Consider the following 27,226-nt stretch of genomic DNA (forward strand, 5'->3'; position numbering starts at 1 on the left):
TCGAGGCACCGGCGGGCGGCCTCCCCGCGGTCCCCGGGGAGGGAGGCGTGCGGGGTACGGGGCTGGGGGGAGACGGAGCGGGGGAGTCAGCGTGCCCCAACACATGCTCCTGACATTTGCGAGCGGGGTAATGCAATTAGGAAACTCGATTACAGGGCGGCGGCGGGGCTGGGGGAGTCCGGGGTCTTTGTTCCCAGGAAGATGGCGCCGGGGTCTGGCCGGCGGGATTTAGCCTGCTCCTCTCCCGGCAAAGGTGGAGGGAGACGAGTGCCGACCTTTCGCGGGGGGGTGGGGAACAACTTAATTTCTGCAGCCTAATCGCGTTGGGGAGGCAGGTACCATCCATCAGAGCGAGTTCCCCGCACGGTGCCGAGCGGGGACAGGCTGCCTGCCCGGCCCGGCACCGCCGCGCCCGGCCCAGCGCGCTGGAGTGCCAAACCCGTCCCGTCAAAAAAAAAAAAAAAAAAAAAGAAAAAAAATGTAATAAAAGCTTGTCCTTGGGGGGCTCAGGCGTGGCTCAGGAGTCCAAGCAGGAGGCCCCCGCGAGTCCAGGGGCCGCGGGGTGTGTGGGTGCGCCGGTCTGCTCGGGCTCCGGCGTAATGAAAGGCACATGGGTTTCTTGGCTGGGGAGGGCATTTAATAACTCCCAACGGCAGGGGATGGCTGGGGAGCGGGCTGCCAGGCCCGGACGGGGTGGCCAGCAGCCTGCGGGCGCCGGGCGACGCCAGCTCCGCCCGGCCTGCGCGGCCCCCGGAGCCCCGCTCCGCGCCCAGGCGCGGTGCTGGTGCTGGTGCTGGTGCTGGTGCTGGTGCTGGTGCTGGTGCTTCGGAGCCTTCCTGGAAGAAGTCGATTTGTTCTTGTACCTGAAGCAGGTGATGTTTATGCAGAGACATCTGAATGACAGCAGGAGTGAAGGACAAATCTAATAAAGCCTAATAAACCGTGAGAGTCTAAATGTCATTAAACTTACAAAGATGAGACTCCAAATCACCAAAAAGGTAAATGTCTTCATTAGTCTGATCTCTGAAGACTGTCGAACATTTCATTAATTTATAATTTATGATTGTTTGACAAATATTGAAAAGTATGTAAATATGAGGGGGATAATGTCTTTTCTGCGGGAGATAAGGAAATGACCCAAACTGTACGTGCCTGCTAGATTACACACGAGGTTCCATCTATCCGTTATCAAACTGTGCTTTCCCTTTATACAACATATTGTGCAACTGACAAGTGAAATAGTGCAGATAAACCAATGGTTTAAAACGTAATAAAGACAACAGCCATTTGCATTTTTTACATTTTATTACAAAGGTAATTTACTATGACACATTTCTGAATGTAATTTATGAAAACATTTTAAAGCAATTATATAATGTATACAGCACTCGCAGACACAGAAAGTCAGATAAATAATAATCTTATGGATCTTCAGAGACTTTCTGTAACACTGAAAATATAGACTTTCGCAGGAACAGCAGTAAAACATAAAATCATAGAAATAAAATGCAGAATGATGTAATAAAGAGGAAATGGGTATACTTCGAACTGGAATTGCAACATTAGATATTCAAGGAGACAATCTCATCTATTCCGAAGAACTAGATCATCTCAGAATATTATTTCCCCCCCACTTCCTCTGCGTTGTGAAATAGGCTTCTTAAAGAAAAGAGGATTTCTGAGGAAAACGTCTTGCACCCCAATCCTCTTTGATGGACCAAGAAGTGGACCTCCCAGCGGGAATCCCGGAGAGGCAAGGAGCAGCGTCAGCTTCCCTTCGCCCTCCTGTGACAAAGGGGAATTACGAGTTTATTATCACTCTTAATGTCGGGGAGAGAGGGGACAGGAGGCGCTGCTTTGCGCGCAGGCCCGCAGCAGTGGCTGCGCGGGGCCGGGGCCAGGAGTGCCAGCCCTCCTGCCTGCCCCCTACCTGTCCTCCTGCCTGTCCCCTGCCCACCCCACCGGGCATGACGCGCTGGAGGTTCCCGCAATCTCCCCGCTTCCCAGAGCGGCACACTCTTGCCCATGCCCCAGTGAAGTCCACGGGAAGGTGGTTGCCACTGGTTTGGTGGGCGAGGGGCACCCCGGCGGGGGGTCCTGCGCCCCCTCCGCCCGTCCCCTCCGCTCCCCGCTCCGCGGCTCTCCGCGGCTGAGCGCAGGAGCCCTTCGCTGCTTACCGTGGAGAGCAGGGAGAAGCCCAGAAACCGGGAGGGGACAGCTTCGCCTGGTAAGCGTCTCCAGGTGCCTCCAACAAGGTATTTGCACCCAGAGGGTCAACAACCCCATCGCGTGCAACTCCCTGGCTTTTTTTTTATCCCCCAAAAGCCACCCAGTAGACAATAAGCCACGGAGCAGAGTTTTGTAAAAGCCCCGCATTCCCCAGAACGGGCTCTGTGTCTTTGTCTTTACATAAAACAGTGCCCTTTGGCCAAATGTGCCTGTAACGAGCTTGTAAAACAAACCAGAAATCTCAGCTCTTCCTCGAGTCTACAAGCAAGTCGCTTTATTCCCAAATCTTGCAAATATGTTAGGAGTGTTAGAAGTGGGACTAAAAAGCCCCCTAGCAGAGCTGGTTACCTGCTGTGAGCCTCACTGCCACAGACCCTTTCACCAGACATATTAAATCTCTTACCCTAAGAAAACAGGCACTTGTCACAATTGAAACCCGACGTATCGGGGCAGCGGGATGTAACAGTTTAGGGAACTTTATATTTTCCCCGGAGGCCCTTCCGAGCGGAGGTCCCTAACACGTGTTCCCCCAGAGGCCTGAAAGGTCTGCCCTGGCTTCAAGGTTTCCGAGGGCCACGTCCAGAGAGGTGCTCCACAGAGGTGTCCCTCGCCCATCCCCTCTGCCCACCGCCAGCACCCTGCCTCTGGCCTGGCGCTCGCTTATTTATGGGGCGAAAGAGATTTCGACGGGAAAGCAGATGATCCCCCACCCCTCAGAACCCGGGTTTTCTGCGTGTGCGTGTTGTTTGCCCGTCGGTTGTCCCGGCTGTGTTCCCCGACGGCAGGTCGAGTGCCAGCCCCAGGCCCGGGGCCGGCAGGGCGGGGGCGGCGGCAGCGCTGCCCGGCGCTGGGAATCGCCACCCCGGCCCCGGGAATGGCCACGCCGGTCCCTCCGGCAGCCGGGGAGGGGTGCCGCCAGCCATCGTCCCCCCCGCCCTTCCACACCGCGCCGGCATTCTTTCCCAGCTGTAAAGTATGTGTTTTATTATAGGTTATTTAATTTGATGAGCAACATTCCCACCGCCCTGAGCACAGTCTAAGTGGAAAAAGGTTTGCTTGCTATTGCGAAGCGATTTCTATAATAATAATAATTAAAAAATAAAAAAGAAGCCAACGACGCGCACACAAGCGAAAAAGCTCTCCAAGTATCGCCAGAGGGGCTGAGCCGGATTCCACCGACCTGGGTTGCAAGGTTTTCCACCCAAACGAGCCCTCGTCTCTTTTTTTTTTCCTAATGGAGACAAGGAACAAGAGATGTCCTGTACTACCATCCCACATCTGCTGCCAGGGCAGGTCCTCCCCGTCCAGTCCTTACACGGCTGTTTGTGAACATCTTGGCTAACGCTGGCAAAATATCCCCTGTAATTTAAGTTCAGTATATGTCAGGCGACGGAAAGACACTGGCAACTCATTTTTAGGGCGTAAATGATTTCTTACAACACTCGCGGATCTGTAACTTGCAACGAAAGGAGGGAAAAAGGCAGAAGCGGCCGGAGGCTGGGCTGAGAGAAGCCCACCGATCCCTTAGTCATAAAAGTGTACAATGGAAAGGTTTTATTGTCTCTCGTTAAGCAGTTCATAAGTGACCCCGTTTATTTCTGAATAGCCACGTTTTGATGACTTATAGTATATGCAAAAACAAACTTTCCCGCGGTGGTTTTTTTCTCCGTCATGCTTTTCTTTTCAAACAGCCAGATGATTTTAAAAAGAAAAACACCCAGAAATGATAAATCGCGTCGCATAGCTAATGGCTGGAGGGCGCGTTTACCAATTCATAATCATTTATTCTTGGTGATGTATGACCCTTACTCTTAAATCTCAAAAGCTTCTATTTGAAGGTGTAAATAGCTTTTTCCCCCCTTGCAGTAAACCTTACTGCATTAGCAGTGATTGATCTCCTGTACAATTCGTCCCAGAGTGCTATTTTAGAGGGGGAACACTGGCTTTTGGAGATTAACTGGGGAGTCTGTTACATATTAATGAACCTAGGAGATATACTAACGTTTTGGTAATTTAGTTATTTGTGTCTATAGCTTTCGCCGTTATTTTCTCTTAGACCCCCGCGGTTGTTATACATCGAATTAAAAAGTGGTCCTTCAGCATCATTTTTTCAGTGGCAACTAAACGCCATTTAATGTGAAAAACAAATGTTGACTTGTCTCTTGAAGGAAGTGTGTTTCTTGGCAAGACATCAAAGTGTTTTAAACTGTATTAGAGGGGTTTGTTAGTTTTCTTACCCGGAGCCTACGGTAATGTTAAGGAAATAGCCTCTCGGCGGAGGCAGCCCGTCGGAGGGGGGAGCGGGCGCTGCGCAGCGCTGCGCGTAGGTGCGCGCTCGAGAGGCGGTTTTAGCGGCAGCAGGAATGCACGGGCACCTCTTCGCTGGGATTACAGCCTTGATTAGCGCGCTAATGAATAGGGATGTTAAAGAGTCGTCCGGAAACCCGTCTGTGAGAAGGAGGAGTGAGAAACTCGTAGGTTGGGCTCAGCCTGCGGAGAGACCAACTTAACTAAAATGCCATTAACCTACTGCTCCTTAGCACACACTGGGGCAAAACACCTCGGAAATGGCTGAGACGTGGCCGAGGTGGAGGCAGGAGGTGGAACCCCTGCTGGGCTCTATCCCCTGCCCCTGCAGCTGCTGCGGGGCCGGGGAGCGGGCAGGGCAGCCCGGAGCAGCCGGGCCGGGCACCGCGCTCCCGGCGGCGGGGCAGCCGCTGCCCGGCTCCTCGGCGGAAAATAGGGTCCGGGGGTCAGGGGGAAGGGGCGGATGGAATACAGGCCGGCGTTTTTGGTCAGGTTTTTGTTTGTTTGTTTGTTTTTTTTTCTTTCAGTGGTTCCCCTCCCTATTAACTTTGACATCTTGCGCGGATTTATAAATTAGAGTTCATTATCCTCGAAGGTCGTTAAAGTAGGCAGCTCAGCTAAGAATTAATGCGTGCAAACCCCCTCGCTACAGCTGGCTTCGTCCTGAGCTGCCTGGTGGGCTCAGGAAGCAGGCGGAGGCTACCGCCACTACAGTGGGCAAGGAGAGCTATGGGTCCCTTCTGTCCTTCTCCACGCCATTTAACGCCGGTACCTAAAGGGTTGAAGCACAGCTGGCCACCAGCCTGGAGAGAGCAGCCAGCGGATCCCCAAGTCAAATGGATCTGCCCTTATTTTTGAAGGGAACAAGCATGTTTCTCCCCCCGCGTCCCGTCCCAGAGTTAAACGTTTGTTTAGGACAAACTCGAGAAGCAACAGTCTTCGCGAGAACCTTGTTTTCCCCTGCTTCTCCTTGTGAATAACAAAGTGATCATAGGCTACTCGGCCAGTTGGCGAGGAGAGAACTTTTGTTTTCTGTGGCGATTTATGTTCTTTATAAATATGTGGTTTGGAAAATAAAAAGAGACTTGAAAACGTTGTTACAATGAAAAAGGACAAATTAGAAGACATTTTCTGTGATCAAAGGAGGAAGAGAAAGCGAGTAGGGGTATTCAAAAAGCTTGACTTATTCACACAACTCCTTTGGAGCCCAGGGGCAACAAGCGTGTCTTACATTGAAAAGGCGGCTCTATTCAGAGTGCAGGTGCGAAGTGGTGTGGCACATTCTGCCACATTATGTAAAGGTTGTTGGAGATTAGTGTTCAGACTTAATAACTAAAGCGCTTGATTTACATTGGAAAAAAGCCCCCTCATCCGTGAAAGCAAAATAATTTAACGCGTGATCATTTCGAGTGCTGCTGATATCCTAATACTTGCATTGTTCTCGGCCAAGTACTAGAGGGGCGCGGATTGATGCTTTTGGGAACCTATCATTTACAGCCACTGAACTCTGCTCAGAACTGGAGGTCTGGAGGGAAGATAAAAGAGGGGCACAAGAGAAAAGTTTCACATTAGGGAAAAAAAAAAAAGAAAAAAAGAAAAAGAGAGAGAGAGAAAAAAATATAAATGTGACAGTTCCCCTCCTCCCCGCAGACGACTCCGCGCCTGCTGCCCGGTGCCAGGGCGAAGCAGCGCCCAGGTCTGCGGAGGCGAAAATTGGGCTCAGGTCTCAGGCACTTCTCCACTCCGCCTTTCCCCGTCGGAACAGAATTACTTACCTTACTAATTATTCATATTTATGTAAATGTCATTAGTTAATGTAACTTTCTATAAAAAGATAATCAGGCGAGAACGGAGCATAGGTATTACCTTAAGTGCATTGGCTCTGCTTGTTTCATTCATATGTTAATACACGTGATGCAGTAGTGCCAGGCGTGGGGGGGTTGGGGGGGAGAGGAGGGGAGAGGAGGAAGGCAAGGGAAAGAAATTAAATAATAATAACAAAGCCCCGCAAAGGCTTTAAGTTCGCATCGCGGGATCAAGGAGCACGATGCCTTCTGATGCACTGAACAAAGGGGGACCCGTCGCCGTCCCAGCCGCGGCGGCTGCCCTGGCATTCCGGCAACTTTGGGTGGCTTTTTTGTTTGTTTGTGTCCCCTCGTCTCCTGGAGGAGAATTTTAACCATGAGACTGTTTCGATGTACCCAAATCCTCGTGCCGAGCCGAGACCCTCCGTTCCCGAACGACGCGAATGAAAGTATCTTTGTACGGGACACGCACCAATTAAAATTGCAATACCTTTTTGCATCCCTCTTTAGTGTAAGCATTTTAGGGCCATTTCCATAAATTCTCCGCGAGAATAAAGGCTATAATGGGAACAAGGTGAGAAAGCTGTTAACCATTGTTTCAGCAAGAAAAGGTCGTAAGTCAGGCAATTGGTGTCTGACCTGTCAGGATAAGGTATAAAGGCTTTATTCATGCAGTCGCTCACGATTTTCTCAGCTCTCACAAAAGTGTTTTTATGATTCTGTTTTCTTACCTCGTTCCTTAATTAAAAAGCTGAATGATTAGAATAGCACCTGCATAATGTCTGGACGACGCCTGCATACTAATTCGCGAGTCTTTACATCTAGTAATTATAACATAAAATCAGAGATTGAATAAAACAGAAGGATTTTGCCCCTAAAGCCCTGCTAATCCCCTTTTAAAAGAGTCTGCTGAAATAATTCAGAACAGTTTCCGGAAGTTGGATTACCGACTCTTTTTTGACTATTTACAATGAAATGATATTTCACACTTAAAGGAGTCTCTGTATTTCTACAACAGGTTTTTAAAGGTGGCCTGTTTTCTAGACAATAACAGTCCACTGACTCCTTCTTTCTTTTTCTACCCGTTTTTTTTTCTCCCCTTCCTCCCAGCAAGATCTTCATCTTTATCAAGCATAGGCGAGGATTAATCTGTCCTCAGGTAGGGAGAACAAAACCTCCCCCTTTGAAACCTCCCTTTGACTCCCCATTGCGGGACCCCCAGCCTGGCCACCCCCGGCCCGGGGGGTGGAGAGGAGAGGGCTGCGTGAGAGCAGCCCCAGTTTTGCCCAAGTTCAGATGCACCCTGTTTCCCAGCCGCTCGCAGGAGCAGGCGGTGGAGCAAGGAGCTCCCATTGCTTCAGTATTGCCCCCCCCCAGGGCAGAGGATAATTTAAGCCAGCAGTGACTAGTCAAAAGTTGGAGAATAAATTTTTTTTTTCTGTGCGTGTCTTCCCAAAACAGCTGGGGGGGGGGGGGGGAGGGAAGGGGAAGGGAGGGGGGGGATCCGCGCTTTTGTCTGGTTTTCAGGGCGGGCTGCAGCAGGTATCCTCGGGGGCAGCAGCGAGGCAAGGCGAGGGCAGGAGGGAGCCGCGGGCAGCGGAGTCCCGGGGGGGAGGTCCCCCGGCCCGGGCGGGCGATGCACAGCCTCGGCTCCGGCGCCCCGGGTACCCACCCGGCACCCCGGGGTGGATTTCCCCAGTCCTCGCACACCAGCACGGTGCCCCGGATTTTGCAGCAGCAATGAGCCGATCCTCTGGGTACCATTGACAGGGGGGTGGAAAGAAAATTAAAAAAAAAATAAAATCGGCCAATTTGTTAGGGCGTCCTGTCTATTTTAGGAAAAAGGTTTCTTCGTAGCCTGGCGTGCTCCAGCCCGGCCATGGGGCTGACCGCGGCGGTTGGAGAAGAAGAAAAGGAAGCTGATGCGCGGATTTCCAAGCGCGGGAGCCGGTGCCCGCAGCCGCTGGGTCTCGTCGCCTGATCCGGGCGAGTGGCGCCGTCCTCGCCTGGGAGCGGGGTAGCTTCAAATGGTAGAAGAAGTTGAGAACAAATTCAGCCTCGCGAATAAGATGCAGAGGTTTCTCTGAGCTTTTGCCATCATTAGGAACACCTTAATCTGTTGTACTTTTTTTTTTTTTTTTTTACAATTAAAGCATTATTTTTTGTGGTAACTTTTGCCGCCCCCCCCCTCCTTCTCCTCCCCTAGTGTAATCCTGCAAAAACTCTAAATCATCTATGAGAAAATGGAGTCAATGTGTCATTCAGCATTAAAAATCTAGAGGTTTTAACTAAAAGCTTTAATCGCTATTCTGGCCCCATTATAACCATGGGAACGACGTGCTCTGTTGGGATCTCAGAAATGTTACATATCCCTTAAGCAGGCGCTCCCCTTGTTTGTTTACTCTAGCTTACTTTCATTTATATCCCAGGAATATTCTTCCACCAGGCGACACAGAAAAGACAAAGGGTGTAAATAAACTAACATATGGCCCAGAGGTTTTAGAGAAGCTGGAGCCGCTTAGCAAGTCATGTGGGTGATACCGGCAATCCGACTTCTCTCCTTCCCCCACTCCCGCATAACCTCCACTTCCCTGCGCTCTCCTTCTACCTTCTCACGATAAGTCACACTCGTGTCGCGACCGGCTCTGGGGGACCAGCCGGTTTTTTTGCCTTCGGACTGGAAAAATCTAGGCAGTGAAGGGATGGGGAAGGGATGGGCGCACGTCTGCGTGTCTGCCCCTTTCCGTGCAGCTGGAAAACCCCTGTTGACATAACAAATGTGCGTGGGGATATGTGTCCACACGCACACCAGCCCTGGACGCAAGCTGACCCCCGGGGAGGTGGGGTCCGGGCCTCGGGAAGCGGCGTCTGTGCGGAGCATTGCGGGCCGGGCCGGGGCGCAGGGGAGAGCTGAGCAATCCGAGGCACACAAGAGACTCTTGACAACAACCTTATTTTTATCCCCCCCGCGCCCCCCAGTTGCAATCAATTTCAGGGTTTCTGCCCCAAAGAGCCTAAATTGTGGCTGAGCCCCCGCTCGGGCTGGGGAGGTGCGGTATGTTCAGCCGCACCTCCTGCCCCTCCGCTTCTCCCGATAAGGCGGCGGAAACGGGTCTCGGTTACTGATTCATATTTCTAATCTTCCTTTCCTGAACATACAATGTTCTTTTGTTAAATGAATGGTCTTTAATTAATGCACTTGCACAATGCAGGGCCTTGCATGGGGATCGATGATAGGAAGCAACAGGGGATGGTTCCCTCCAAAATGGTTTGTCAGCATTGAGAAAGAAAAGGCAATGTCTATAAAAGGACCACTAATAATGCCCACACGTCTCTCACCATGTTGTCTGAGGGGACATTCCTTCCCTTGTTGACAGTCAAGTGTAATAAGTACATGTCTTCGCTCAATCATTATAGACCATAGAATTGTATTCTTTAATTAGCATGTACTGTTAGCCCTCCTTTCCTTTATGGGCCATTTTTTTGTCTTTTACAGACCAGCAAAAATGTTTTCCTTCGGTTCTTTTTCTTGAATTCTTTTCTTTCTTTAATTATTTTCTTTCTCTCTCTCTCTCTCTTTCTGTAGTCAAATGTATTCTTTATGGACAATATTCCTACCAGCCAAAGCCAACTTTTTGTCATCTCTCTGTGTTAGGCAACTTCTTTCAAGTTTTCCTTTTTTTAAAAGGAGTCAAGGCAGCGCGCATGCGCACGACGACGGCCGGGGTTAGGACCGCTATGTGCCCAAGGCTGCTGCATCCCTCTAAATTGCAAAGCTGAGGTTTAAAAAGTCGTGCGAAGAAAACGCTGAACATGTTGGGGAGCTACGAAACCCTGCAACGTATTAAAATCGGTTAGGGGAATATTCAAGGCGAAGAAGGCGTACCTTTGGGTTACTTTAGCTGACGAATGAATTTCCTCTCTTTAAAAGAACCGAAATGCTCTAAGTCCTCCCAGGAACCTTATAAAAAGTGTCACTGTGACAGAGACTCGTTTTGGGGGGGAAATTCTTCAAACAAACAGTTTCGTCCCCCACCCGCCCTGCCAAAACAATAACCCCTCGGGGGCGGAGGGGAGAAGCAGCCTTTCGGGGCGGCTCCGGCTGGAAACTCTCGCCAGTATCCAGGGTATTAGTGACCCCAGAACCGCAAACTGCGTCTGCAGGACTCGGGGTGCCACTGCAGAGGTGGCCGGGGGGGTACAGCAAAGGGACAGGGCTCCACTTGGGTGACACCGGGCTCTGTTTTCGCACTCTGCATCCCGGTCACCATTTAAAGTACAATTTATTTGAAGTCCCCATCTGAAAAAAATGTCATCTCAGAAATGAAGCCAAAGAAGTGTTTTGTTTTGTTCTTTTAATGCAAATGCCAACCTAAAACGATTAACATTAAAAGAGGTTAAAGACCAATAAAAAACACGCATTAGTACTTGGTTGTACACCACATTAATAGTACACCGGTTTGAGGAAATTTGTTTACAACTAATATAAAAACCAACAGAAAGACAAGGTTGACTACACAGTGTTTTAGGAATGGCTCGGTATCATCAGTACAGACACATATTTTAAAAGTGCACATTTGTAAAAATAACCATAGAATTGAAACGTTTATAAATATTTATTGTAAAAAAATCCAAATATTAAAAATAAATAGTATGTTCAAACACACAACAGAACGTTCCTTCATTACCAAACATGTGCTGAAGGAAAATATGGAATATAAGAAGTCTGGAAAGAAATACAGCATATCAACATTGTAAATGTTTTTTTGCGAGCTACATTTTTCAGAGGCGTTTCTTCTCTGTACAGTACACAAGGGATGTGCTAGGTTTTCCCATAAATATGACAAGATCCAGGATTAATAATAATAACAATAATAATGATAGTAATAATACCCACTCCACTGAAGTTTGATTCGGTCTTTACTCAGGTAAACTCCCATTAAATTAATGGGGGTGCTTAGAATGGCAGGATTGGGCTCAGATCATTCTGTAGCAACTAAAACAGAAGTACACTCATGTGTTACAACTTCAAGGAATTCGTGTTACGAACAGAGAATTTAATGATCTCCAATGAGAAACTACTAAGTAATCCTTGACCATGGAATCATTTCAGTATACACCGTGATGTTTATAAAATGAAGATACAAAAGGGATGCAGTTTGACTATCTTTACACTTACGGGCAATAAAACATGAGAGCATATGGAAGCCATCGCTTTGAATGCGTTAACAACTTCGATACATTGCAGTATATACATGCTTAATAGGTATTCGGACTGTTAAAATGATCAAAGCCTTTACTCTTATGTCTACGCTCTTGCTTTCACTCTACTGGAAAGAAAACGTTTGTTGGTCACATACTGGTGTTAATGAAACCCAACATTTCTGCCTTCTCCCAAGAATCGCATTCTGTGCAGCATATGTGTAGGAATAATTTATTAGACGGAAAAGTTCAGAGGATAAAATGAAAAAAAAAATGGACATCATTTCAACTTTCGAACAGTAAGGTCATACAGACATCTATGGAGAGCTGTACACAGACAGAGTTTCACACAGACACAGCCACATACATCCAGATGTATGTCTATACACAGGATTCGATAGTTTGGTATTTTCTGCACCCTCTGGGCCCCTAAAGTTATCTTTAAAAGTTTGATTTTATCTCTTTAGAAACGGTTTAAAGCTAACGGGCAGGGTGAGTTTGACAGAGAGGAGAACAAATCGCTGACAAAGAACCTTTTACGTTTCATCAGCGTTGTTAGGACGACGAGCAGGAATTTCTCAGATAATAACTCCCACTTCAAAGATTTCTCAGCTCAATAGAAATTGGACCATCCTTTTTATTCAACCACAAGGGCTGGCACTAAAGACGACTCAACTGTTTGAATTTTTTTTCATCGTGTTTATTTTTCCCCTATTCACTAGGGTACTTGGATAAAATAAACAACAAGACAATTACTGGAACATGGACTTCTAACTTTCCCGGGCCCATGGCCCAGCGCCCATGGCCCCGGCCGTGCGGGTGTCAAGTTCCCCCGCACCGCGGAGCCTCCGCTCGCCGCCGCGCAGCGCCGGCCGGCCAGGGCGGGCTGGGAAGGGGGACACGGCGGCTGCCCCCGGCCCTCGCCCCGCTTTCCCGGCTCCGGGGGGGACTTCCACCGGCACACCGGCTCCCTGGGGCCAAGGCAGCCCAAGCAGGGCGGGGGGATCCTTCGATCCCCGTCCTGTCTTCCCCTGCGAGGGGTGGGGGGCAGGAGAGGGAAGCACTCCTCGGGTTTTGCGGCCGGGTTTGGCTGCGACAAGCTGGTGGGAGATGCTGGGGAGGGGGGACTGGAGCTCGCCCCCGAGCCTAGCTGGTAACCGCTTACTTTGGGGAGCAGGAGAGCGGGGCCACGGCGTCGGAGCGGAGCCCGCCTCGGGGGGAGGGCGAAGCCCAGCAAACCCCAACTCCACCGAAGTGCATTAGGTGGAGGAAGTCTATCTCTAGCGGGGAGCAGATTGAGTGTATTAAGCTAGCATGAAACCAAAGGTCAGTGCAAATGTATCTTAATAGACTGTCTCAAATGGAGTGTGCCTCCTTTGAAGGCCGCTTGCTATTGCTCTCCTCATTACCATAGCGATCCTAACGTGGCATGCTGATGCACCATAAAACTCACACTTTCAACCCCAAAATCAAGCCCTTTGAACAACCCGAGCTTGATTAGACCTTTCTCCTTTTCTTTTCCCCCCTTAAAAACCATTTCCTTGCCTTTAGAAACTCGCCCTCAAATCCCAAACGCATTCTCTGATCCCGGCAGAAAGCAGAAACAAAAGTGAGCTGAGGCGGCGGTTCAAGCGGGCCTTTTCTTCCTGACAGTCTTATCCATTTTTATTATGGTCTGGAACAAGTGCCCTGTTCGCGTGGGTTTTGTTTACCGGAAATTAAATGAAAATGATTTAGTTCGTGTCAAACAAAAATATATACTTGTATACACAAGAAAAAGGGCCTGTTAGACGTAAATATTATGTCCTTAATGAAAAGACTGGACGGGCTCCAGACTTCGCCTTTCACTATTTAAGTATGACTTGCCTATTGCCATAGAAATCCTAACTTACCATGAAGATTCACCGTTGTGAAGAAATACTTCTTTGTGCGAGCTTGCTTTGATGTCTAAGGCATAAGATTCAGGCTTTCAGCTGCGTCTGTCTAGATTACCTTGAGAGCAACGGGGTAGACATCTGTAACAAGCAAATGAAAAATTAAAGGTGATTAGCCTGCACATACAAACACTTCTGTAAATAGAGAAATAAAGAAATAAACAGATCTCAGGACACGATGGAAGCATCCTCCCTGCCCGCAGCTGGCTTCTGCACCTCTCGATTTCCACGACACAAGTTTTAGGGGCTGCAGAGAGGCACAATTCTCCCCTAGGACAGGCTCCTCTCTCCCACGTTTCTCCCTCTCTCCCACGCCTAGGTAATGCCCTACGTGTATTCCCGGTAGCGACACGCTGTTGTCACTGCTGGTGGTGTTCAAATACAAAAGTTGTCGAGTTTGGGCGAGTGCAGAAGGGAACCCCGACTTGGTGCCTTGGGAGGAAAATAAAGCTGCACCACGAGGAGAGGCGCTGGGCGTGGGGCTGTTTTTAGCCACCGACCAGCTAATTATGTTCCTGTAGCTTTTATATTTATAGGTATATACATGTGCGTGTGTACGTGTGTGCAGTTGTCCGCACACACTAACCCCAGCCACCTGGGTGATGTACCAACCAGGAGAAGACGCGGTTACCGCAGCCTTCTGTCTGCGCTCAGCAAGCCACGGCAACCTCTTCCAGCAGCCCATGCTATTTATTTGCCTATACTATCTGGTATTCTTAAACATCATTAAAGTAATTAAAACGGCACCATTCGGCAGTTTCAAGCTACCCCAGTGGAGGGGTTTGTTTGTTTATTTGGGTTTATTTTTTTTCCCCGTTCTTTCTTTCCCTGAGCCAGAGGAGTGAGCCCTGCGGGGATGTGCAGGGTCTGGTTTGGAGCTGTGGGGCAGGATGAAGATGCTACAGCCACGTTGCCGGACCGGTGCGAGCATTTATCACCGGGACTATTCGCAGGGCAGACGCCGTTGAGCAGCGGGCCGGGGTCCCGGCGCTGCCAGGGGGCTGCACGGCCCCGGCCCTTGCCGTGACGTCACTGAGAGGGGTCTGCCCCCCCTCCCCCCAACCGCCCCGGGAGCCCCAGCGCCCACGGTTCAACAGGAGCCACACTCTGGGTGGGGACGGGCATGTTTGGGTATTAGAAGTCATTACCAGTGGGAGATAAAATGGGCAGTCAATCACCGCACCCCCCGGGCCTTTCTTTATTAGCGACTGCTGGGGGGGGAATATATATATAAAAATATATGTATGTATTTATATACAGCAAGAAGGAAAAGTAAGGAGATTCTTTACAGAAACGTCCATCGAACTGGTTAATTAATGAAAGAATTTAATGGATCCATTTTGTACAATTCGGTAACAAATAATAGTTTATATATATATATTTCTTAAAAAACCACCACACTCTCACAGAAAATAGTGGGCAAACAGAACACTGCAGCACACGGTACTGTTGACAAGAGAAAATCTGCACAGACAAAGTCTGTATGAAACCACTTTGGTCCTTTGGGGAAGGGAAGGGAAGGGAAGGGACAGGAAAGGGAAGGAAAGGAAAGGGAAGGAAAGGAAAGGGAAGGGAAGGAAAGGGAAGGAAAGGGAAGGGAAGGAAAGGGAAGGAAAGGGAAGGAAAGGAAAGGGAAGGAAAGGAAAGGAAAGGAAAGGAAAGGAAAGGAAAGGAAAGGAAAGGAAAGGAAAGGAAAGGAAAGGAAAGGAAAGGAAAGGAAAGGAAAGGAAAGGAAAGGAAAGGAAAGAGATGCAGATCAGTGGGTTTGTAAACAGACTGGAGCAAGACGGTCGGGGGCGTGTGTGCGTGGCACGGAGGCGGGCGCAGCCCTCCCGTGTGCGGGGTGCCGGGAGCGCAGGCCGGGCCCCGCCGCCGGCCCACCCGCGGAACTCCGCAGCGCGTCGTGTCTCCCTCTGCCCAGCGCCTCTCTGCCTCTCCCGCTCGGCCTCCCCGTGCCCCGGAGCCGCGCCCCCCGTCCCTGGCCGGGCCGGGGCCGCCCGCCGCCGCTCCGCCGCCCGCGGCGCGCCCTAGCAGCGGGGCCGGGGCTGGCCGGGGGGGCGCGGCGGCGGGGGGGCGGCGGGGGGCGCGGGAGGGCCGCGGAGCCCCGCTCCCTGACACACGTACCATTCGCTCAGGTTGGCGGCGGGCTGCGCGGGCGCGGAGGGCTCGGCATGGGAAGAGGAGGCGGGGGGCTCCCGGCCGGAGTCCGAGGAGGGGGACACCAAGGAGGGCGTGGAGGACTCGTAGCCGGAGCTGGGAGGAGGGGATTTGCAGTGCACTTTCATGTGTTTTCTCAGGGAGCTGGGGTGGGTGTAAGACTTGTCGCAGCCTCTCACTTTGCAGTTGTAGGGCTTGTCGCTGGTGTGGACGTGCGAGTGCTTCTTCCTGTCGCTGCTGTTGGCGAAGCGTCTGTCACAGCCCTCGAATTCACATTTGAACGGCTTCTCCCCTGCAGGAGGCAATGGGCGAGCACAGCCGTTAGCGACGGCGGCCGCGGGGCAGGGAGCGGCGCATCCCGGCACCTCCCCCGAGCCCGCAGCCTCCCCGGGCCCCCCTCTCCGGCCCTGGCACGGCTCCTCTCCCCGGGGCAGCTCCCCTCCGGCCTCCGCCTGCCTCCTCGCCACCGGCCCTGCCCTTCCCCGCCCGCCCCGCCGAGCTGCCCCGGCACCGCCGCCCGGTGCCCGCCCGGCTGTGCAGCCGGCTCCGCATCGGGAGCGCCCTGCCCGGCCAGCTTCTCCTCCCCCTTCCCTTGCCCCTTGTGTCAACGTGGGGTTTTGTGCAGAAGACAAAGCCCCCAGATAAGGAAAACTTAGAGGCCAAGTGCTCGTTCCGGACAAACAACGCGTGTTGTCCCCGCAGACTCCGACGTCCTGCAGAAAGAGCAGTCACTGATATATCCCTGGGAAGGTTTTTACGTTAAATACATTTCTCACACTGCCCCAGGTGCACGTGGAAATATTATTCATAACCCGGCTAGATCACATCTCATCCACTCCATCCTTGCACTGATTACAATCCCGTGGAAGATTCTCATCCCCCCCTCCTTTATCCGCTCACCGGCTTGCTGATATCTTGTGTTAAGGCACAAAATGTTTCAAAAAGACATTGATTGTGGGGGGGCAAAACGACAGAGATTCAGCAGGAGGATGACTAGGCCGGTGCACGCCACTGTCGTGAGGGTAGGATTCCTTTTCCATGGAAGGAATCGCAATCGGGATTAATCTGTCTGGTAATATGATAAGTGACGTTAAGCATAATAGAAATATAATCGTATTGTTGGACTCGTGTGAAAGTTTAACCTCGGATCGTGTGGACCAGGAATGGTACACGATATACAGGAGGTTTTCAAGGAAACACGCCACACCACAGACAGCTTCGGGATGAAATGATGACTACATTGTTGTCACTGATAATAGCAAACTGCAAAACCCTGCTCGCCAAGCAGTACCCTCGTCCTGCCCCAACGGAGTAAGAAAATAACCTCCTCAACCATCAAAAGCCAAAAAGTATCAGGACGCAGAGGACACCACAGAAATACACGGCCGAGCCTTAAACGTGAAGTGCAAACAAAGCCACTGTGTTCACCATCATGGCGTATGTGGTCGAAAGGACTTCCAATATTTGTAAAAGCTTCCAGGATTTCGTTTGATTTTCGAATCCGTTGTTGTTTTTTTTTCCCTCTCAGTTCATCACGATTAAATTTCGGAGGGACGCAACCCATCTCGTGCTCGGCTGCGAGCAGAGGCACATAAAGGAAGGCATTCCAAATATTTCACATGAATGCACTTTATGCAAGGTGGGTGGGAAAAAGCTCATGGCTCCGCGTTTAAAGTATGTCCTTTCCGCACTGTAATAACCAACGAGGAGCTCTCACATCCTGCACCGCTAACACTTACACAGGGGATGGGTAAATACCTGGCGTTAGAGGGAAGAGGTTAAAAATAAGGTCTCTTAGAAAGCGGTGCGGATCCTGTAACCAAGTACTGTGGACATACAGCGGTGCATAGACACAGGCACGCATCTAACCTAATTACAGTTTCACGTAAGGAAAAAATTTGACCTTCAGCATCTAAGTTGAGACAACAAATCAAGGATATTAGTGTAGTACAAGCAAGCAGTAAGTTAGGAGACCCCAGGGAAAGCCATCCTCATAAGCACTCCGCTTGTGCAAAGTGAGTTACATTCAGGTAAGAGCGGGCTGCGGCGCATTTCGCTTCCCCGAGAGTTGAAAAATGTTCGACTTCGCTTAACCCCCTGAAAGAGCCACTGAAAAGTCCCTCCGTACAGTCAGGTTTCAAGTGGGAAGAGGGCAGCATTTTCTCAGCTGCCCGGTTTGCATTCTCTGAACGCCTCAATAAAGAGGAGCCAGCCGAGCCATTTGCAAGTATTCCTTTCGCGAGAGCAGGTTTTCTTACGTGGAAATCCCTACCCGGCAGGGAGAGGACATTTTACAGGTCCGGGCTGCCGCAGCCCGGGCACGGAGGTGCAGCCACGCAGAAAGTTCCCCGGGCGATGGAGAAGCGCAGGATCTTAAAACCGCCATTTTACCCCCACACTTGTAGCTGGGCAAAAGTGTTCAGTGAAATTCATCTTGGAAATTGTGGCATAATCCCCCGTCTCCGGGAGTGGATTAAGGTATTTACCAACTTCTCCGGGAGGGGGGGGTTGGGGGGGGGGGATGTTGGGGGGAGGAGGGGGAGAGCCGGAGGTGGTGGCCCCCGGGCTGCGGGCTGCGGGCAAGGCGCGGGGGCGGCGGGGGCCGCCCGGGAGGGAGAGGGGCTCCGTCCCATGCCTCGCACTATTGTTCCCGGCCCGCTGGGAAGGAGGCGAAGCCATCCCTGCCCGTCCTGCTCGTCCCGCTGCCGCCGCCTGAACGGCCTTCTCTCCAACCTGGAAAATTCGCACATCGCCAGAAATCCTTCTGCCTGCTCCCCGGCCTCGGAGAAATCAGAAGTCATTAATATTTGAGGAGGCAATAATTTTCCTGTTGAATCTAGAACTGTCTTCATGAATAATTTGTAGCGAGTTCTATTAGGGTTTCAGAAACATTGCGTTTTTGACAACTTCTGGGTGTTTAATAGAAACGGTGGAACCATAAAGGCCCTGCAGGAGTTTTCACAATACAGCAATTAATCACCGGGAAAGTTAAAGCGAAAAGTACAGACGCGCGGAGTGATGTTTAATAAACGCAAACCTCCGATCTCGGGTTTGCCCTGAACCTGCCTCTCCGATGTAGGTCAGTTTTCCCAAGAATTTAACCATTTTCTGCTTCAGAGACTTCAAACAGTGAGGCCGTTAAAGAGCAGTAAAAGTTTGTTTACTTAAGAAAAACACTGTCATTAAGGGATGAGCTCTCCCGGTTAATGGCTGTACCTGTGCTGATCCGACAAGGAGCTGGCTCGGATACAAGTTACGTGACCCGGGGACACTCCTTTCTCCTGGAAAAAGGGGGCCGAGAAGGCAGCAGAGGAACACAACTTTGCTATCCTCCCCCCCCCCCGCCCAGCATACAGACGAGCTATTCATAGAGCGATGGAAAAATAATTAGGTGACGAGTGACGGTCGCTGTAAAATCTCTGTGCTATGTTTACACGATAGCGATACGAAATTAGTATAGGTGCTGCATATTATATCACGTCGAGTTCTATCATAAAAATGCAACTCCTGGAAGGTCAAGCCCTGCACCGAGCATGGGGGAAGGGGAGTTTTATGAACTGGAAGGCGAAAAAAATCGTTTGGCTGTAAGCAGATCTTACAATAGGATTATGTAGTTTCCCTCGCAGTGCGTAAGACTGTACAGAAGGGGGTGGGAGGTGGAAAACCCTACGCTGGAACAGATTAAATTTTCCAAAAAGGGCTTATTTCTTATCTTCTTCTTCAGAGAAAAAAAAAAGGCAGAAAAGGGAAAAAAAAAAAAAGCCAGCGCTTCAGACTACAGACACCGGCTGCTAAACTAATTAATACAACTTCACAGGCTGCTCCTGGAAGTGTGAAAACTTTCTACGTGCAATTTCATTAATTATAAATGCTTTCCTGGCCGGAAAAGTTCAAACGTAGTTTTGCAAGATCGTCCATCGAGTTACTTTATTTTCTGTTAACTGGAACTAACAGATGTTCCTGACACATGTCCCAATTTCGCTTAACAGATCTGCAAATGACATTTCAAAATGTACAGGCCGAAACAATACCAGGTTTTCTTCTCCCTTTTTTTCCCTCTCCCTCCCGAGAATCAGAACTCGCAGCTCCCCATATTTGCGAATGCAGAGAGTCGTTGGAAGGCAATGCTCATTAAAAATGTCAGTGTTATTCAGATCAAACATTTGAAACTCCCTCTGCCCAAAACAAAACTGTTGAACGAAAAGGTCGCAGCTGTGTTATTCTCACAATGTTCGAGCAGCAGCATCTCAGCAACATCAGTCAAAACTGACTAGACAAGTTGTAACTTCTATTGTTCACTTTTAATTTGTGAGCTTGCACAATGATTTCGGTTTTTCCCCCCAACTACTTTAAATTGCCAAAAAAAAAATAATTCCTCGCCTGTGTGAATAAGCAGAAATAGTAGCTATATCACTCGATATTTACACAGATCTACCCGCATAAACGTTACAACAGCCTCTCCGCACAATCAGAAAAAAATATGGACGAGAATTCTGAGATTTGTTCTCGCTCTCCCTTTCCCTCCCCCTTTTCTCCCCTCTCCTCCAAACGGTAAAGAAGCAAACAAATCTGAGAATTTATTTTCCAGAAGTACTTGGCGTGCATTCAATAACAACGCAAAGGATACATTAAAAACAAAATAAAGCAAAACAGTATGCTGAATAACACAGAGAGAGAGTAAAGAGAGCTTTACATACTGACCTGTATGAGTTCTTTTGTGTATTTTGAGATTCTCTGATCTGGCAAACACTTTGCCACAGCCTGGGAAAGGGCAGGGGAAAGGCTTTTCACCTGTGTGGACTCTGATGTGATTTACAAGTTTATATTTGGCCTTGAAAGGTTTCCCTTCTCTTGGACACTCTTCCCAGAAACATATGTGATTGGACTGCTCGGGTCCTCCAACGTGCTCCACCGTGACATGAGTCACCAGCTCGTGCATCGTGCTGAAAGTTTTCGAGCATAATTTTTTGGGAGTCTGGTCCAACTCAATCCACTTACAGATGAGTTCCTGTTTGATGGGCTGCCTCATGTAACGAAAGAAGGCACCCGGGCCGTGGTGTGGAGCCAGATTCACGTTCAGATTCATGCCACCGTAGCTATGAAGCGAAGAAGCAGCAAAAGGATCTGTCCTGGAGGCTGGTACTTGAGTGAAATGTTCAGACCTGGCGTACATTTCTCCAGGTAACCCCAGTCTTATCTGTCCGTTTAGATGGCCACCTGGAGCTGCATGGGGAGGCTGCTCATGGAGTCCAGTGAACAGAGAGGGATTTCCAGCTTCTGAGTGGTGGTGGTGGTGACCATGGTGTCCGGGGTAGCTACCTGTTGTTGAGACAAACAGTCCGTGGTGAGAACTTGCAGCGGGGTGCTGCTCGGTCAGCCCTGGCATGAGTGGGGCCGGCAGGTCTCTGCGTATGAAGAAGTCCCTACCTGCTGCCAGAGCCTGGGCTGGGTGAGAGACGGGGTAAGGGGCTGCTGGTGACTGCGCCGGGCCAAACGCTCCCGTTTGACTAGAGACCACCTCGGCTTGGCCTGCCATATGATGATGATGATGATGATGATGATGATGGTGGTGGTGGTGGTGGAGCTGGTGGTGGGGATGAGGGGCAGGGCTGAGCTTAAGGGCCGCGGGGTGATGCTGAGGAGGAGGATGGTGGCGGTGCCCCATGTGTTCTGGCCGGAGCGGGTGCGGCCCGAGGCGGGACTCGGCGGCGTGCTCCCCCGGCTGCGTGGGCGCCGTGGCGTGGGGGTGCCCAGCGAAGCCCGGGAAGCCTGTCATGCTCTGAGGGGGGGGGTGGTGGTGGTGGTGGCGAGGAGCCCCCGCCAAGTCTACTAATCTCAGCGCCGTGTTCCGCCTGGAGAGAGCAGCAGGGTCCATCACTGGGATCCCCAGAGCATCCACGCTCATTAGCTTCTAACGCTAAAAAGTCAACCTGACAGCGGGAGGAGAGAGACACAGAGACGGGGAAAAAAAAAAAAAGGCAAAAAAAAAACCCCCAACTTTTTTTTTTTTTTCTCCCCCCCCAAAAAACTTTCCCGGTCCCTCGGCGGCGGAGCGCGGGGACGACGCTGCCGGCGGGTGGGCTCGGCGGGGCGGGGGTGGGGGTTGGCCGGGAGGTGCCCCCCGCGCCGCCCGTGCTCCCGCGGGGCCGGTGGGCAGCCCCACGCCGCGCGGCCGCGGGACGGGACGCGGCGGGACGGGACGGCACCGGGGGCGCAAGCGGTCGCGCGCCGCCTCCGGGACGCGCCGCCGGCCAAACAATCGCCGCGCCCTCCCATTGGCTGCCGCCGAGGTGACGTCACCGATGACAGGTCCCGCTGATGACTGAAAGGGTTATCGCTCGGTGCGGCCGGGAGGGATCGGCGGGGAGGGACCGCGCATGCGCCGCCGCCGGGCGTCCCCTTCTCCCGGTCCCCCCCTCCGCGCCCCGCGGAGCCCCTCGGCCCGACCGGGGGCACGGCGGAGCTCGCGGCCGCAGCCCGGCCCGGCGGCGGGGGGCCCCGGACGGGGTCTCCCCCCGGGCCGCCCCGCCATCGCCGAGCTTCCGCCGCCGGGGAACAAAGCCAAGGCGGGCGGGGGTAGCCCCGCAGGGGGAGCATCCCGACCGCCCGCCCCCGCCGCCCGTCCGGGCCTTTGTCCGGTCCCGCCGCCCTGCCCCGAGGCGGTGGACAGCCCGCAGGGTCCTCCCTCCGCTCCCCGGGAGACCCTCACCGGTCCCCGCCGCCCGGCCGCAGCAACGGGAGGCGAGGCGGCCCCGCGCCCCCCGCGGTGGCGGGCCCGGGCCAGCCGGCGGGTCCCTGACACTTGTTGACAGCGCGGGGAGCGGGCGCTTCCCCGGCAAAAACCAGCAGCCGCAGCCGCGCCGCCAGCTCGCTTGCCAGGCTTATGCGTTTGGCCTGGTGCTCGGGCTATTGTACCGCTGCCTGAGCCCTGACAAAGGATTCCTGGAAGACTCCCCGTTCCCTTCCCCTCCTTCCACAAGTTTTAGCAGTTATCTGGTTATTGGCTGCCGGAGCAATGCGAGAAATCGTGATGTTTAGGCTGAATCTGAGTGTTTAACCCAGAAGAGGGAGTCTCTCTCCTTTTCCCTCTCTCGCTCCCTCATGCACAGGGTAGTTCCACGTAAAATCCCCGTCCGTGGCTTGAAGGAAAAGCAGTGAATAACATCCATAACCGACTCGAGTCTGATGCTTCTCACCTGAAGGGAGGAACATGGTCTGCAGGGTTTGCGTCGCTAGCAATGAAAGTGTAGGTTGGGGCTTCAGCTCTGCACACTGAGGCCTTACAGGTTTGGAAAAGCTTAGGGCTTCGGCACAGAAGGAAGATCTACTTAAGTTTTTAAGAACGGGATTGTGAACTTGAAAAACAGTAAACGAAACACAGGAAAAGAGGGAAGAATCAGGGCTACTGCTTCAAGAATGGAAAACACAGCTGAAAACATCTACCCACGGTATTACCACAGAACTCAGATCCTGACATAAAAACACCTCCACCAATAAACACTCAGCCTTAGGAAAAAAAGCAACAATTAATTCTCTATCCATCGTGTCCAGGTCTCAACATTCTCCTTGTTAACTTGCCAGTAGATACTCTACCGCATGAACGCCAGGTAAATCTCCCAGCGTGGAATTTTGCATCTCCATAAAAATTTAACAGTATCGGCGATCGATAGGTTTTATGTTAGGCAGTAAAACAAGAAACTGTCTGGCAATGTCAACCCAGCTACTCTCAGAACAGAAGCTACCAGCCAATGATCGGAAACCATAAGATTAAAGTGTAGGACAAACAGAACCTCATAAGGGACATTTTTATCACAGCTTCGCATACTCTGGGCTGGCTGCAGTTCCATATTTTGGCTCTGCCGGGCTCTCACCGTATTTCTTCTATAACACAAGACTGATATTTAGGTAGCCAGCTATAGATACATCCTTGTGTACATCTTTCTGAGTGGAGATGATGAAAAGTGACAAATGATGCAATTAGCTCTCCATCCTTACATAACATGTTTACGCAGGCATTTTAAACCACACACCATCCTCACAATATCTCAACTTTCAAGTCTACTTGCTCTACGAAATGGATTTGACAGTCCTATTCATGACTATCTCAATAGGAGTGCACAGAAGAGACAAACGTTAGGAAGTATGAATCTGTTACTTACAAATGTACTGAGAGTGTGAATTCCCAATAAAGCTGCTTTCCTCATACCTCCTTAAAACACTGCATCTCTACATACTTGTTATCCATCAATTCTGACACTTCTCAGTCAAGGGAGAAAACATCTGGAACAGTTTATCAATTGAAAAAAAAAAATGTCATAACCGGTTTGCCCTAAGCTCATTTAAAATATTGTGGTGGTTTCTCGTCAGACACTCAGGGCTCTCAGCTCGCCCCTCACTCAGGGCTCCCTCTCACTCCCCTTTCCAGGCAGTGCAGGAGAACCTGGCCCTCGGTGTCCCTCACTGTTAGGTGAAGTTGGTGGTGTTAGCCCCGGTGGCGGGCGGGGGGGACAGAGCGGGGCGGGGGGCGGGCGGGGGCCGCCACATGACTGCGGGGAGGCGGAGAAACGGGGGAGAGGAGGGGAGCGGGGCCAGACCCGGCCGAGCTCGGCGCATCTCCCGGAGTGTTTTGGAAACCGGGCGGGACGCCCGTCTCTGCAGCCCTTTGGCAGCGTGAGCTCCTACGGCTGCCACCCGAGGGGTGACCGAGGTCTCCTGCTTCTTGGCAGCGCCTCAACCGTGTTTGACCAGATAAGCCGGGCCTCTCGGCAAACTCTCAAATGTGTCAACACCAGCTTGTGCAGGGCCAATTATTTTTTATTATTATTATTATTATTATTATTATTATTATTATTATTAATTTCCTTTCCAACCCACCTGGCTACGGTAAGGGCATCCCCTTCTAGGCTACCCTTGGGACTCATGAGCTGGATGAACAGGAGCCTTTCCAAGGAGAAAGGAAGATTGCTCAAGCAGCGAAACAGAAACACCTCGAGCTGAACCTGAAACTCAGGCGTCAGGGCAGGTCCATAGGACAATATAACACCTATAGGATAGATCTTATCGGAAGGGAACTGAAGTTTAGAGGGACCACGCCGCTCTCTTGGGTGCCAGACCAACACGGATAGACGGGCAGCTTGATCCTGAGCGCAAATTTTCTAGTGGCCGCTGTGTTTCCGCGAGCCCGTCCGCAGCCCCCGGCCCCAAAGCCCGCCCGTGCTGCAAGACTGCTCTACAGAGGTGACCATGTTGCAAACACGAATCACAGGCACTTTTCCTCCCCCCTCCGCCCCCGTCCGACCCTGTCTCCGACCCGGCGCTCTCGGGGAAGAGGCGGGATGGCCGAGGCAGCGCCGGGAGGAGGAAGGAGCCCCCCACGTCGGGGCTGTGCCCTGGGACAGGGGCAGAGCTGCCTCACTGCCTCCCTCCCCGCCGTGCAGGACCCAGAGCTCTGCCTGCCCACACCTCGGGCGTGCGGGGCCGAGCCCGGCAGCCCCGACCCTCCGACCGCTCCCTGCACCCCCGCCCCGCGCCGGGCGGCTACCGGGGCCTACGGGATGGCAAGTGAGCCGCACACCCCTTTGCGGTGACCACCGGGGTTGGCGACAGCCACAGCTTATAAAAGGCTTTACAGATCCACCACACTTCGCCTTGTTTTTTGGTAGGTAAAAAGCAAGGCGCTACCTTTGCCGGAGAAAGTGCTTGCTGTGAAGGTGGGATGCAGAACCCCAGAAAATCAAGGGCGGCTCGTGTTGTGCTCTTTGACTTGGTGCCAAATCCTGCTTAGCCTTAGAGTCGTGCTCAGCACAAGGAACAGCCCCTGCCCCGGGAAGCATCGGGGGGAGCAAAATCTGATCTTCACCTACCCCCGAGCTCTCCCACTCCTGCCCCGGCGGAAATTGCCCTTCCCCGAGGAGCCAGCTAGAACCTTTCCAGGCGATGCCCGAGGGCAGGGACGGGACGGGAAGGGACGCCCTGAACTCTCCAGGCAGCAGGTTCCGGGGGTGACCTTTAGGCTTCAACTCCCGGACGAGAGGAAGGGAACAGTTTCATCTGAAAATCCTAATACGTACTGTGAGGAGGGGAAAAAGGCAAGGAATAGAAACAGAGAGGACCGAGAAGTCACCCTGTGCTACTCTTTAGCCCCCAAGCTCGCCTTGGGCAGGGGGGGACGAGGGAGGCAGCGAGGAACACAGAGGCAGGCGCAGGACCTGAGCCCGAGTCCCTGCCTGCCCCGGCAGAAGGCACTGCTGTTTAGGAAGAGGTGGTTCAAGAAAGCCTTACGGTAATGCCAGCATCTCCTCGGGGAGAAGAGGAGAGGGTACCGAGTGGCTCGGGAGCACACTCTGCCTTTGTTTCTACTTCCTCGCCCCATTACCGCTTACGGGGACTTCTTTATTTCAGGGTTCCCGGATAATGGGAACTCAGCTACCAGACCAGCAAGAGCTTGTGCCTAGGTTTGCCTCTCACTTTTTGTGACCTAGAGCTACCCTAGGACAAGCAAATCATATGCTTATTTTAAATAGAATATTACATTCAGTACCTCAAGATTAAGGTATTCCTGTCAGATAAGCTGTCAGTCACTAACTACTTAGACACCACATTGTGGAAGCCTGGTATCCCTGGTAAAGATGATACATATCATGTAAACCCCATCAACAAGATCAAAGTCTTCTTCTTTAATAGGATCCAATACATGTCAAACCTCATTCCAATCAAATCGTCCGTAAATGAATTCAAGATGAATATGTCATAGAATAATGTGACAGTGCAATCACATGGGGTCAGGGGTTGTTGTTTCAATGAGAGAGTCGTCAAATATTAATTCTAGAACCTCCAAATGAATAGGCATTGAGCAGGATTAGGCAGCTGCTGGTGGGGAGTTGTGTCGCTGATTTGTGTTTATGCAAGTACGTTAAACACTAAACCAAAAAAAATATTGTCTCCTTTGAACTGAAAAAAAAAAAGACATATTTTAACTTACTTGACTTTTCCAGGATGTTTCTGTAAAGTCGTTTTCTTTTCCTCATTACAAGGGGAGTCTTGTGCCTCATTTCCTGACTTTGTTCCTGTTTGGGAAGAGGGGTGGAAAGTTAAGAGCAAAACCATTTGTGTGTGATATGAAATGATTAAGGCGCTATATGACTCGGGCATTACGGATTCAAAAAGAAAAGAAAAAACAAAACAAACCACAAGAGTTAAGCAGCGAGGGCGGTGGGTGGTGGGGGGAAGACAAGCTTTCTCCGAGGGGAAACTGGAGGTTGTCTCCCCAGCAAAGCAGCACATGTTTTATGGAGTCATGAAGTTTCCATGGCTGATTTAGGGAAAAAAAAAATATGAAAGGACATCTTTTCAGTTCTCCTTTGATCTGACATTCACCTTCTGGCAGGCTATTGTAAGGCAGGTTTTTACCAACTCGACTATATTGTTTACAGATCCTTCCCTCCCGAAATTAAATTTCGGACTCTCTGCGAGCCTCCAACGCAAGTTGTTGTCTCAGCAAGGATTAGTATAGTACCACCCTGGCACTTCTCCCTGTCTATAATTTTCAGCTTGCTCTTTGCACTCTGCAAGGCAGAGCCCTGCCACTACTGC

The 27,226-nt window shown here is 51.3% G+C and overlaps 1 protein-coding gene across 1 annotated transcript; it reads right to left on the reverse strand.

Moving 5' to 3' along the window:
- Window positions 1-15,504: 15,504 nt before the first annotated feature.
- On the reverse strand, window positions 15,505-21,539 carry LOC128911430 (zinc finger protein ZIC 4-like). The gene is made up of 2 exons (XM_054206326.1): window positions 20,336-21,539; window positions 15,505-15,926 (listed from the first exon to the last, which is right to left on the reverse strand). The coding sequence occupies exons 1-2, from the start codon at window positions 21,537-21,539 to the stop codon at window positions 15,505-15,507; spliced, it is 1,626 nt and encodes a 541-aa protein (XP_054062301.1).
- Between the last annotated feature and the right edge of the window lie 5,687 nt (window positions 21,540-27,226).

Source organism: Rissa tridactyla, chromosome 6 (genome assembly GCF_028500815.1).
Source record: "Rissa tridactyla isolate bRisTri1 chromosome 6, bRisTri1.patW.cur.20221130, whole genome shotgun sequence".
Classification (NCBI taxonomy): Eukaryota; Metazoa; Chordata; class Aves; order Charadriiformes; family Laridae; genus Rissa; species Rissa tridactyla.

Coding starts and splice junctions, on each gene's coding strand:
- LOC128911430 (XM_054206326.1), bottom strand. CDS start 21,539: ATGAGCGTGGATGCTCTGGGGATCCCAGTGATGGACCCTGCTGCTCTC. Junction 15,927..20,335: donor ACACAAAAGAACTCATACAG/GTCAGTATGTAA, acceptor TGCCTCCTGCAG/GGGAGAAGCCGTTCAAATGT.